The sequence below is a fragment of the Corvus moneduloides genome, chromosome 3 (assembly GCF_009650955.1).
Source record: "Corvus moneduloides isolate bCorMon1 chromosome 3, bCorMon1.pri, whole genome shotgun sequence".
NCBI lineage: Eukaryota > Metazoa > Chordata > Aves > Passeriformes > Corvidae > Corvus > Corvus moneduloides.
In genome coordinates, this window is record NC_045478.1 from 22041538 (window position 1) to 22055480 (window position 13943).

The window sequence follows — 13943 nt, forward strand, 5'->3', positions numbered from 1 at the left end:
TTTGCCTCCATTTTACATTTTGTTGGTTGATACAATATTTGCAATCCTAGATTTTGACTGCACACACAGACACACAAAATTGGCATTCTCCTGCTGTTACAAGGCATAGTGAGAAAATGAAAGCATTAAAATATCAAGGCAATCGTCAGGTCATTTAGTTAGTGTCATTCTTGGCAAGCTGGAGGAAGGATAATTTGGCAGGATCTTATATTTAGAGATAAGTAATATCATTTTATTTTGATACCCTGATCATCATTTTTCTGATAATTTTTTTTGAATAAAATTTTAGAGCATATTACTTCATTTGTGCCTGTGAATTCTAGGTGTCAGTTGCATACTGGGTAAATTACTCAGGATTATATCTCCAGGTGAAATGCCAGTAAGAAAACACTTGAAAACAGATAGATGAAAAAGACTTTTTCTCGATGTGTTGCATCAACAGAAAGATACCGACCCATTCCAAATATAAAAGGTAAATCTGCCTCCACACATCAGAAGCAGAGTTCAAAAGAAGACCTGCTATTTCTCACTAAACCAAACAATGTTGCTGGCAAAAACAGATATGTTTTTGATATGCAATAAGGAAGAAGTATTGCAAGTCTGCCTGCTTTGTTCCAGTAAAAATTGATGGACCAATTGATGTTCTCCGTAGGGGCCTTTCCTTGTTTATTGGACCATCGTGTTTCCAACAACACTATGTCTGAGCTGCTGAGACATCTTTGTGGAAAGCAAAAGTCTATTCTCTGTCCATTGGCCACTGCTCACCTCCAGGGTGTTACTAGCCATGTTACCCCATGAGCATAATATCATTGACCCTCCTTACCCTATTTCTGTGTTCAGGAACCTGGCCTATACCTCATACCCCAGGACTCACTCCCTAGGTACCAAGAAGCACATTACATAAAAATGGTTATCCTAAGGATATCACTCTATTAAGGAAGTGCAGTGCTTTGGAAAGGGCTGAAGCAAAAACTGACATGTGTGGAGATGTCAACGTGGCTTCATCTCTCTGGCTTTGTCTCAGGTCTGAACTGGCACACAATGTCCTGTCCTTCCATACTGAGCCTTATGAGTGAGCAGAAGGCCCTGATAAATCCTTTGTTCCCATCTGTTCAACTTCTTCTGTCTGGCCACCCACAAACCTCTTTTCCCTTGTCAAACCTTAAGGTTTGTAATCCTGTGGAGCCTGTGCCTACGTCACTGACACCATCATCTGGAGTTGCAGTTCAGTTGAACAAGTTCAAGAAACTTGATCAACAAGTGGAAGTAATAAGAAATTATGTTGGTCTTTTCCTTTGGACCCAGTCCAATAGAATAATAAAATACATTAGATTTATCGAATAGTTTCAGTTGGAAGGGACTTTAAAGATCATCTAGTTACAATCCCCTTCCATGGGCAAGAACACCTTTCACTAGGTCAGGGCCCCATCCAATTTGGCCTCAAAAACACTTCCAGGGATGAGGTATCCACAGCTTCTCTGGGCAATTTGTTTCTAAGTTATGTGACTTAACTCAGACTGACTGGTTGCTTTGGGATGAACCCCAGTACCATAGCTCTTTGCAACAGTTTAGACTTCCTGATTACTCCAGATGTTCATCAAACAACCTCATCCAGGAAATGTTTACCCACCTCAGATATCATCTTTCTGCTAGCATTCCTACAGGTGACACCAGGAGCCACAGTCTAAGCATTTTGTGTTATCTGCTCTTACTCCCTACACAGTCACAGAATGGGTCAGGTTGGAAGAGACCACAGTGGGTCATCTGGTCCAGCCTTCCTGGTAAAGCAGGGTCATTCCAGAACACATTGCACAGGACTGCATCCAGGCGGTTCTTGAATACCTCCAGTGAGGGAGACTCCACAACCTCTCTGGGCAAAGTGTCCCAGTGCTTAGGCACTCATTCAGTAAAGGAGCTCTTCTTTGTATTCAATTTCTGCCTGTTGCCTCTTGTCTTATTGCTTGGCACCACTGAAAAGAGCCTGAAAATATCCTCTTGATATCCCTTCAGATGCTTGTAGACATTTATAAGCTCCATAAGGTCTCCTCTCAGTCATCTTCTCTACCTCAGAGAATAAGTTGAGTTCACTCTTCAAAACATGTCCATGCATATTTGACTGAGGTCTCATTGCAGTAGTCAAAGTTGCAAGTGTAACTCCTCTCTGCTCCCCCCCCCTAACAGCCTACGTGAGTATCTCATTCTTTGCCCAGTTAATTCAGGAAATGAATATGTTTTATATGCAACTTTCCTCAAATCGCTGAAAGGACTAGGTGAATTCCTAGTCTGTCACTTAGACTAGAATTTGTTATTTAAGGCTCTTTTGGACTCCGTCTTTCCTGATAGATATCTCTTTGTGTTAAAAACTGGACCTCATAGCTGCTTTGCTTAGAGTAATGTTCTTTCAGAGACTGTGGCCCCCCAAGCAGCTGAATCTTCTCACTCATGTTGCAGCCAAGACCCACCTTAACTAGGAAACCAATTTGCCTGTCATTTCAGTTGGTTGTTCCGGCTTTTTTTCCTCCAAGCTGCTACCTCTGTGGTTGAGGCTTTTTTTTACTACTAACGTCAAGAGGAATCTTTCTTTTTATACTGACAACGCCACATTCTGGAGACTGTTACCGAGTCTGATACTTCAGTTCTCTCAGTGCACTGCCCATATGGGTGAATATAGCCAGCTTCTATGCAGCTGCCAGGGTGGAGACAGATGGCAGCAAGCACTGTCCCCTAGCCCTTATACAGAATAAAGGGAATTGCTGAGAAATGTGTCTTTCCCAGACTGTTGTCACACTCATAGACACAGGCTTTAGCACACCTGTGCCTGGTGCTACACTGTACAGTTCAAGCATGCTATTAACATTTACTAAAGGGTTTCTGCACTAGCTGTTCTCGTGAACATCTCCAAGACTCACACACAGGTAAATATGAACATGTGCTAATTGCTAGCTGGAATTCCCTTCCATGTGAATGTACACTGAGCTATTGCTTAAAGATGGGAGGAGAAGTTACCACCAACTTCCTTCTTCAAGAAGTGTAGTCCTAATATGCAGTCATTTTCCACCCTCCTCCCACCTTGTCTCTGCGTCCTTTCAGAAACCAGGTGGGGTTGGGACTGTGCAGCTGAGACACAGCTGCAAAGACCATCAGGCTCTTTCCAGAGATGCCTGTGACTGCTGCAAGGGTAAAACTTTTCTTGTCTTTATGATCAGATATATTCTTTGAATTCACAAATGGAGTGTGCATATTGAAAAACTGGTTGCTAATATTTTTTTTCATTGAACAGTTAAAATATCATTCAGAAGGAAAAGTCAGTTCTCTTTTTCTTTTTTTCCTGCCTCTCCCTTGATTCAGTATAATTTGCATACTGCAGCACTTGCTCTCTCTGTGTCAGAGACTTGGGGGTGGTGTGGTGGTGGGGAGTGCTATATAAAATCCCACAGAAACTTGCAAACACAAGTCTCAGTCATGAAGGAATCTACTGTGAATATATTTTGGTAAGTGTATTTCAGATGGGAATACTATGAAAAGCACATAAATTGCCTGCTTGAGATAGCATTTTCAGGACTGTTATTAAAAAAGGTGAGATAGGGCATTCTGCTGTATCCCTTACATCATTTAATGGTTTTATATTTGTCAACACAGTTGTCGATAAAATTTCATTGCTCCATTTTTTTTTATCACTCACAAGCTTATGGGGCTACTTGAGATTTTATTTTATTTTGTAAATCAAGGACTATAATGAGACTGGTTTATAATAGTATAAAAAGGGGTTACCCTGTGGATTGCTCATTCTAAGAACAGCCCTTCCAGACCAAGATTACTCCCTGTTTCCACCAAACTGAGTAATTACTTCTGGGCTTGAGATAGGGAATTACATAGCAGAAGTAATTGTGCAAAACTTTAATAAGACACAGCACCAAAACAGTGATACTAGGGTGAATACCTGTTGTATTTATTTTACTGTGCTAAGTGTTTCTTAGCAAGTAAGAGATAAAATATATAATTAATTTTGAATGAGGGTGTATAGAAATAGTGCTGAGTTGTCAATGCTCACTCTGCAGATGTATCTTTTGTGTTGAATTAGGTGGAAACAGCAACTGATTCAGACACTGAAAGCAGAGGCCTACGGGAATACCACTCTGTTGGAATACAAGTGGAAGATGAAAAACGGTAATTTAAGCATGTTCAAAAATCTGTAGTCTTTCATAACACAACACACATTTGTAAACAGAGTTAATAACAAACACCTGGCAAGTGCTGCCACTAAATAATTCACAAAGCCAGATTTACTATATGCATGCCTGTCATTTGGTAAAATTTGTAGAGATTACTTAGCAGTTGCTTCACATTTACTTAACTTTCCAGTTTTTAATTGGAGGGAAGGAAGTGAAAGTGTTAAATTGAAGTAGTGGCTTAATAAAATTTCATTACTGACAGAACAAATACTAAGAGCTGTGTATTGGAACAGTCTTCCTTTGATAGGACTCCTCATGCTGATCCAGGCTTTTCCTGTCCCCACATGGAGACACAATCTTAGGATGGTACCTTTATTCTAAAGTAGAATCAGCTTTTTGATTTGTTCAGTCCTTCTCTACTTTTGTAAATCTGCTGGCCCGTGTACTGACCCACAGGTTATCCCTGCCAGGTACTGTTTGTCACATACTGGACCAGGACCATTATATCATTTCACAGCAGCTGTCTGAGAGTATCTGGCTGCTAAGTGCCTTTTGCCATCATTGACTAGAAGTAATTTGAGACAATAGGCACCAATGGGAAAAGATTTCACAAATAATCTTTTCTTCTCTATCTAACATTTTAACACAAAGCTTTTCTAAAATGTCATTATTTGGTTTCATATAACAGGGGAAAATCAACCTTTAATGGGCATCCTGTAAGACAAAAAAGACCTTCAACCCAGAATCTTAAACCTGCTGATACTATCTTTCTTTTATTGCAGGATTCCCAAAAGTCCTAACTCAGCAGATTTTCAGATTTTTCTGCTTACAATTCTGAACATTTGAAAAATTTATATATAGGTACTTTATAGACTTCTATGAGGAAGTTCTAGTTCTGCTAGTTATTTCCAGTTGATTTAGTAACGATACATGTTATTTTGTAATACGAGAAAAAATCAATATTTGCTTCCAGAGATAATTTAAATTATTTTCTTTCGTGCCCTTGCTTAGATCAATGATTCCACTATGCATTTTGTTTTTTCTCTCTGTTGTTACTCATCATCTAATTTTAGTGAGATATACACAAAGAAAAAATGTGTAACATACAGTCCAACGAGAAGAACAGAATCCACTCACTGAAACATTATTCTGTGTCTCTGTACAATCACATGTTATTTTTATGTCTTAATATCTTTTCTTTCTTCCCTCTTCACCAAGGCATGGACGATTCAAGCGTTCAAACAGCGTAACAGCAGCTGTCCAGGCTGACCTGGAACTGGAGGGTTTTCCAGGACACATCACCATGGAGGATAAGGGACTTCAATTTGGCTCATCATTCCAGCAGCACTCAGAGCCCAGCACACCCACCCAATATAGTGCAGTGAGAACTGTACGGACACAGGGACTGTTCAGCTACAGAGAAGATTATAGGACCCCAGTTGACACCTCAAACCTTCCACCACCAGAACCCTGGCTAGAGCCAGCCATTGAGACAGTAGAGACTGGTCGAATGTCTCCTTGTCGACGGGATGGATCTTGGTTTATGAAGTTACTACACACTGAAACTAAGAGAATGGAAGGATGGTGCAAAGAAATGGAAAGAGAAGCAGAAGAAAATGATCTTTCCGAAGAAAGTAAGAACATTTCAGTATCTTTTCCTATAGACAATTGCTAAAATAAGAAATCTGTTAGGATATAGCTGTGAGCTGTGGTTTCTCCTCACTCATTCTGTAGGAGCAAAGAACCATAAGATATAAGAACACTGTCCTGCAACTGACTGCACAAGATGGTGTTTCCCAGAGTAAGGTTCTGTGGAAGTAGTTAAAAACCCAACTCTAGAGTCCAGTCCAGGATCAAAGTCTGGTATTACACAGAGCTCAGATGATGCAATAGCTCCATCCACAGCTCCAACTCTGACACATCCTTCCCACTCACTTGTATGGCTCCAATGCTTGGCCCTTTGCCAAGGCACACAGGGTGGTCCTACATGAACACTCTTCTGCCCTTTTCCTGACCTCTGATTTTGCCTCTTATTTGTGAGCAGCCATTTTAAAAATGCTTCCATTCCTTTACAAGCACTTCAGCCTGTTGAAAGAACAGAAAGCAGTAGTAGGCAAGAACAATAGTTAAAGCACTTCTGCAGTTAGACAGGCATATGCATTATTAGAAAATTCAGCTGCATTTTCTTATTACAATTTTGTCAAGAATCATTATTATTCTCTCATGTCCTGTGGACACCTTGAAAGGAGTGATGGGATAAAGTGAAAAATAATGTAGACTATTTTGGAACAAGATCCAAGACAGCGCTAATGATAGTAATATATCAAAGTGGTCCTAGGACTCAGTAGCCAGCTCCCTGTGATTCCCTTTGAGGTCAATTATCCTTGTTCTTCAGGCTCAGTTTTATAAATATTTCAATCCCTGACAATCTGAATTATTGTCCCAGCTGAGATTTTCTCAGATCACAAATGAATTCATATTAAGTTTTCTTACTAGCATCTTTCCCTGCTCTTTTACAAATTTCACCATCACCTCTGAGTGCTGTTTCCTGATCATTTTCTTTCCCCCTCAATGAGTTCTTGCTATGCTGTACCCTCAGGTCTTGAGTCAGGCCAGCATGGTGACTAAAAGGCCAATTTCTATTTCTTGCACTGACCTTTTCAAAACAAAGAATGTCTGTTTTTACGTCATCATTTTTTTTATTTTACAGTCATATTTCTCTGCTGTATTGTGCACAAGTCTGCCAAATAACAACAGCAGATTTGAGGTGGGGCGGTGTGTAAGGCTGGTTTTCCTTCCTTCAGCCTCTGGTGGTTTTTGGACCATAGGTTTTGTCCTTATTTTCATCATGGCAGAGCAGACCTCAGAATTTTCCCCTTCCAATAAGGTCTGTGAAGACTTTAATACCCTCCTAGGAACTGTAAAATAATAGCACATTTTGCTTTGATTAGCCTGTGGAAGAATTTCCAAGCCTTCTTTCATAATGGTTATTCCTCAGTACTTCTTTTTATCACATATGTCTTACTTTTCAATTCTTCACATCTTTGCACTGCTGAATACTGACGTTTCAATGCCATCATTAAGATTCCCAAAGCACCTGCTTCCCAGATTACCTGTTACTGATGTAGGAACATCAGTTTTTTCGGTCTGAAGCAGAAGTTCAAAGAGCAAGACTTTGATCTCCCTTGAAAGAGTAAGACTACTAGGGAGCAAAGGGGAGAAACACACAGGCCGTTAGTCCCTCTCTTTCCTAGCGAGGAGTCTGCGGGCAAGGGCTGGACTTCTCCTACCTCCTCTCTCTGCAAGCTCTTCCTTTTGCACAGCCCTAGTCAAATCTGCAGCCATGGGGAATGAGCAATGGAAACATGCTCGCATCAGCACTTCCTCACTCGGAGACATGGAGAGGCACTTAGAGCTGTTATTTGGAATATGAAACTGGGTACTACATGAGGAAAACTTTGATGACCTGACTTCAGCTGGCTACCTGTTCCCAGGTGCAGAACCATTCTCATTCCCATCATGTGAACCTATACTCTTGCACTCCAGAAATACTCTGGAACACCTTGCTGCATGGTGAAATGGCAATCAAGAAGGTAGTTTTCTGTAAAGTGTACACAGGACATGAAGACAATATGGACTTCAGTAATTTTTATTAATATTTGAAGTTAGTGACACCCTTCTTGATGCCATGAAGATTTTTTGCCTTTTCTTTTATACTATACCCCTGTTATACCTTTTTTACAACTTCTGTATTCTTAGTGCTTTTTGCCTACATTCTTGGACTTGTTTGTCAAGCTGAGAGACTGAACATTTTAGAAGCTTTGTAGTTAGACATCAGTGTGCCCCAGACCCCAAGGTCCTCTCCAGAACACATTCTGTAAACTAAGATAGAACCATCCAGGGGAAGGCTCCTTGGGGAGGGGGGCTCACTTGAGCCTCTCATTGGGGAATCTTTGATAGATATGCTAATCAGTAAAACCTATAATGTTATACCAGATCTTTTGGGTGTGTGCATTGTGGTGTACATTTTGGTGCATTTGACCTAGACATGTGCACCTAAGGATCCTTAAAATAAATACCAAGGTAAAATCCCTTTTCCCCTTCTATCCGTGTTTGACTCTTGATTTTAAGACCAGGAAAAGGCATCACTTTCAACTTGGAATATTTCAATCAAAAAACAAAACAGAGTATTGGGATTTTGCTTCCCTGTTTGTAGAGGGAGTCTAATTTGGAAGAGAAAAAGAAAGAACAATTCCCTGATAAGAGAATTGATAAAATACAACTGAAACCCTTGAAATATCTTTTTTTAAACTAACAAAAAGGGGTTAATTATTTGTGCTTGGGGGAACATTTTGACCTCCCTAATAGGTTAGAGAAGTTATAGAATAGGTCTACATAGTATTTCCAAAGTCAGAAGCTTGTGTTCAGCTGACTGTCAAAAGTGAACCCCAAAGTTCCAATCTTCCATTGTATGTGACTCATTTCAAGACATCTTCCTGAAATAATTTCCAAATTGCATTATTTTTTAAATGGTATCCCTTCATCTAATAACACATCAAGTAAAAGGAAGTTCTCAAAGAACTAATTTCACCAGGGGAATGAGCTTCACAGCATTCTAAAAATTCTGTGTGAATATTTTTTTTCCTGTTGAGTCTTTAGAACATTTTGTATCCCCAGTCTGAGCTACGGAGGTTGTAAGGTGTGTATCCTCAAGAACTTAAGTTTAATGATATCCCGGCATGAAATGTATCTTGATGTGTTTAAGCATTTGGCAGTTCCTTGAAGAAAATACACATAAATGGCAGAGCCAAAAGCAAATAAATATGGTTTTCCACCTTCAGCAAGACTACTATTCCCAAAACACTTCAGAGCAAAGTTTGCACATTCAAACTGTCATCCTTAATGCTGAATCATTTCTTTTTGGGCTGGGTATATTAATTGTACCTGAAGACCAAATATAGTTTTTCATCTCATAGGAGAAGGCTGTCCTTATGATACAACTTCTATTTTGTTTTAAACATGGGAACAGTTAAAATAGAACTGCATTTTAGAAAACAATTTCATTTTTGGCATTAACACAACAGCCCTGAGATCCACCAAAAGCTGTCTGATTGCTATATTGATTTTTTCTTCCACTGTAGCTTTTCTCTCATAATGTTATTTTAAGAACTTCACTCATCAGGTCTTAGAAAAAGAGAAGATAATCATTGCAGGAAAAATAACCTCTCCTTTTCAAAGAATTTGTTTATTTGGTCAGTTGTCATGAATTTTATTTTGAAGTCTCTGCAAAGTTCTTATACTGTTTGTGTGGGCAGTTATTTGTGTTCTAACTGTTTATTATCTATATATGTGTGTGTGTGTGTATATGTGTGTTCATATATACGTAAAAATTATAGATATGTGGCTGTAACAGTTCCCAGGGTTAGACATCTGATCACTTGCACTCACAGGCTGTCGCCAGGCAAAGATATGTGTTTCTCATGGGTGCTGACTGGAGTTTCAGTTTTACACGCTGAAAATGTGTTTGACTATTACTGGTGTGTAGGTGATGACAAGAAAAACAATTTCAAGTGTCACAAAGCTATTGAAGACCAAGAGGGTCAGGACTCTGCCTCCCATGAGCGCGGTGAAGGGAGCAGGGAGAGTGGAGCAGGGAGAGGGAGCTGCAGTCCCTGCCCACAGCTTGCAGGCAGGGTCTGGCAGAGGAAAGACGACAATACCCTGGGCTTCTGAGTGCCACATGCTTGGCCACTAGCATACTTCATTATGGAGAACAGCTTCACAGAGTTTACTCTCACATAAAAATCTTTAGATAGGTGCAAAAATTAACTATAGGATAAACTATGCCAGCAGAAACGTTGTTCTGCTGGTATCTTCTGCATTGTGGTTAGGAGCTCTGCTGGCATAGCAGTAAAGTGATCTCTAGTGGGAGATAAAAATAAAGGTTTTAGAGTAGGAGGTCACCTTTCTCTTCCATTCCCTTTAATTCCATGGATACTGGACCATTCCTTGCTAATCCTCTAGCTGATATTTTCACAGTTCTTAGTAAAGCAAAGGTTTTACTAATAGGGCTGAATATCAATAGAAAACACAGAGTAAAATCTCCCGTAATTTTAGGGGAATAAAAATCAACACAAAACCCTCACAACCAATTGATTTTAGTATATTCATGAATTAATTGTCCATAAAAGCTTTCTTAGGTGTTTGACCAAATACAGGTTATCCTTTAACCAAAGAGAAATTACTGACATAATTTTCTAATGCTTTTCACAAACCCATCCTTCAGGAACTATTGAAATTTCCAGTTGGAGTGTTGCGAATGACTAAAGAATGTCATAACTGTAGCGAAACAGTCTGTAAAGTCCTACAGTGTGGCATCCAAGAATTTCTCCTAGCATTTATATTGTTCTGCTGAAATTTTCTCCTTTTTGAACTTAGCTTTGTTGAGGTAAAAAGCAAATTTGCAGCAAGTCCCAGCTGGTGAACAAGGGTCCCATTACCCTCCAGAGCACTTTCAGCTGGGGGTCGTGTTGTCCTAAAATGCCATCTGAACATTATATATTTATTTTTGTGTCATCATGTCAACATGCTCTGTTGATAGTGAAAAAGATATTTCTAAAGAGTAGTAATTTAGGTATAGAGATGAGACAAATATGATGCCCTACTTTGAGTTAGGAGGGTGAATTAAATGCCAGTTTCAATATTTTTTCCAGGCATATTTTCTCAGATTGTTTGTGGAGTAATTTATTTACAAGTATAAGGGGAAAATGGAATGATCAAATGGAATGAAAATTTAAATTAAAACATGTCATTTAAATAAACAGTAATGAATGCCAGAAGCAGATTGATTGTTAGTAGTTTCTCACTGCTGGTGCAGCAGTAGCACAATTGAGCAAAGCTTTTAACTTGTCAAGATCAGAATTACAGCACCAGATTATAATCAATTTAATCAATATAGACCTAACTTTTCCCTCTCTACCTTTGTGATATGAAATAATTTTTGATTACAAGGTTTTGTAGAATTTCTCAAGCCATTCCATGCATACAGGGGAAAAGATACCATTGTGTTAATTGTGCAATTTACACAATCTCTAACCAGGGTGTAAATCCTTAGTCTGCTTTTACTGAAGTCAAGGTCAGGGTTTTATATATCTTCACAGCTGAAGTCATACAGGACCACAAAACAAAAATGGAGTGCTTCATATGCTTCAGGGAGCAGAATTAATGTTGTGTGACCCTTTCCTGACATTTGGGCAAATACAACATTATCTTAATGAAAGGAGGTATATGGATTATATGAAGATTATGTCTATTTATGTGTATTGGTAGATTTTATCATCATTTATTTACAAGAAAAATCTTCTAGTCATCACCAAACATCTCAATCTCTCCAGTCTCTAACATTCATCATTCTTTCATGGAGATAATCAATCTGCACTCATCAGAATAATTCCCCAATGCATGAAATTAATAACAAGGCTTTGGATGTCTATTAATATTGTGCTAAAGATTATGAGTTGAAGTGTTTTAATACTTTAATTTAATTACAGCAAGGCAGAATAGCATGAATATGAGGGATTCTAACCTCTGTGTTTTATTACGTCTGATTTACTTATTAAAATGGAAATAGAGTTAGATCTTTAGTAAATGCTAGGGCTGTAATTATACATGTGTATTCAGCACTGTGACTCAGTGGCACATCCAGCCATCACAGTCTTATATCCCTGACAAATGTTTATCCCACCAAAATGCTACATTGCCAATGCCTAAGTCTTGACCAGTCTGACTGGGCTTTAAATCACTAATGCTTGTTGACATGATGCTTTGTGATAATGAAGATTAAATTAATGTTTATTTAATATGTGGGTTTGGGTAACTGAGATTCACTAGAAAATGTCAGACATTTATAGATTCTGTCAGGATCTACATTTCTGCAGAAGAGCTAAAACCAATGTCCCTTACTCAGACTATGTATTTGAGTTATGAACTGTAAAATTTAGCAGAGGAAACTAAAACTGAACTTTACTCACTAGAGACAAGCAATACAACCACCAGCCCATGGAACCATCCTCACTCTTTTTTTGCCCAATGAATCGTTGAACATAGCATGGAATAGGTGATGTGAGGGACCTGCTACAGCACAATTCCTCATCCTAGAAGAGGAGGACCTCTGACCCCACACTGGGAGTCTGTCTAATGTCCTGTGCTACAGATCACCGAGAGAAAAAAGGAGGATACAAGGCTGTTTGTCACTAAAGTCATTGCCTTTATTAAAAATGCTGAAAACCAAATTAAAGCAATTTGTGTCAGATCAAATGAAACATTTCTTTTTTATTTATGTTTTGGTATGTTTGTTCAGGTTTTAACACTCAAAATATTCCTTTCTGCATGCCAGTAACACTGTAGAGGAAAGTGAGGTGTTTGGTGATCAAAAACCCCAAACCAATTAAAATGCTTTATTTCATTTGGCCAACAGAACAAAAACAAACCACAGTGAATTACTCATGCAGCCCTGAACCACTTAACCCTTTCACAATGGATGTTGCACAGGACTGATGAATTATGTATATTGCTGTTTAATTTAGTTTTGTGGCACAGCTGTACTGTTTTTCCAACAGAAAAAGGAATGGAGTTTGAGAACCACAGCTCTATATATTAACACATGCCTTGAAAGTTACTGAGATTTTAACTGGAGCCCAAAACTTTCAAATTATCTCTTGCTGCTACTTGTAGGTGAACAGATGTTTCACTGGTCTAGAGAAAGCAGAATTAAAATGTAAAAACTGCTACCAAAGTACTGTTTTCACATGACCTCCTGTACTTATTCTAACTAACAAGATGTTTAGCCCTGCTATAGTTTAATGTTTCCTATATCATAGGCTGCAGATCAGTTGTGCTGTACTACTGTAGCTTTATTCCACACTCACCATCCTGCTTGAATTATCAAACTTGGTTTCTCCAAACTGAAGTAAAATATATCAGAGTAATTCCTGTCTACCTTTACCCCACCTCTATATATCTTTAACATTATTTAAAGATCTGAAAATTCTCCAGGTAAAATAAAGCTTTTATTGAGACCACAGCTTATAATGCTTTTTAAAATGTTGCTTTTTCATCATAGAGATGGATGTGGAGGAAAGGAAGTGTAGGAAAAGATATGTAGGAAGGTATAGAAAAGCATGGTGCTACCTAGCAAAGTGTGGTATTTATCCCAGCAAATGTGGGAGTCAGGATTAGTTAGTTTCCTAGGGATAAGCCAATCCCCTTAGGCACTACTGTCAATAGAAAGACAGAGGCGTCTCCAGGAGGAAATTCAGTTCACCTAAAAATAAGTGCCTAATGTGGCTGAGCTGCTGAGCTCAGATCACTGATTATAAAGCATTCAAAAATTTTAATTTTGACAGATGACTCTTGGAAACAAAGTCAAGTAAAATGAGTTTGGTCCCTTCCCCCAGTGCATCCTGTAAGGGCATGTACATACCAACACATCCATGGGGCTGATCCTGCAAAGTCCTGGAGCACCTGCTTGTGTCCCACTTTGTCCTGTACTGAGGACTTTGGATATTTTCCTGGGCAGATAACCTGTAATTCCTAGGTCTCAGAAATGTAATTCCTGTGAGGATCTAATCCTTATGGTAGGAATATGTTATATTACAGTTGAATGTAATAACTTCACCCTCAGAGCAGATAAAGAGAGCTCACCCAGGGATCCTCCACAAAATAGTGAGGGACGTAATTTGCAATTGCAGAACCAGAGGATATAATCTAAGG

The 13943-nt window shown here is 38.9% G+C and overlaps 1 protein-coding gene across 1 annotated transcript in view; it reads left to right on the top strand.

The window, feature by feature from the left end:
* DLGAP2 (DLG associated protein 2) overlaps window positions 1-13943 on the top strand; it is a 459534-nt gene that overhangs the window by 430713 nt on the left and 14878 nt on the right. The window contains 2 exon segments of the mRNA XM_032104583.1: window positions 4082-4167; window positions 5391-5806. Of these exon segments, the coding sequence (XP_031960474.1) occupies window positions 4082-4167; window positions 5391-5806 (502 nt within the window).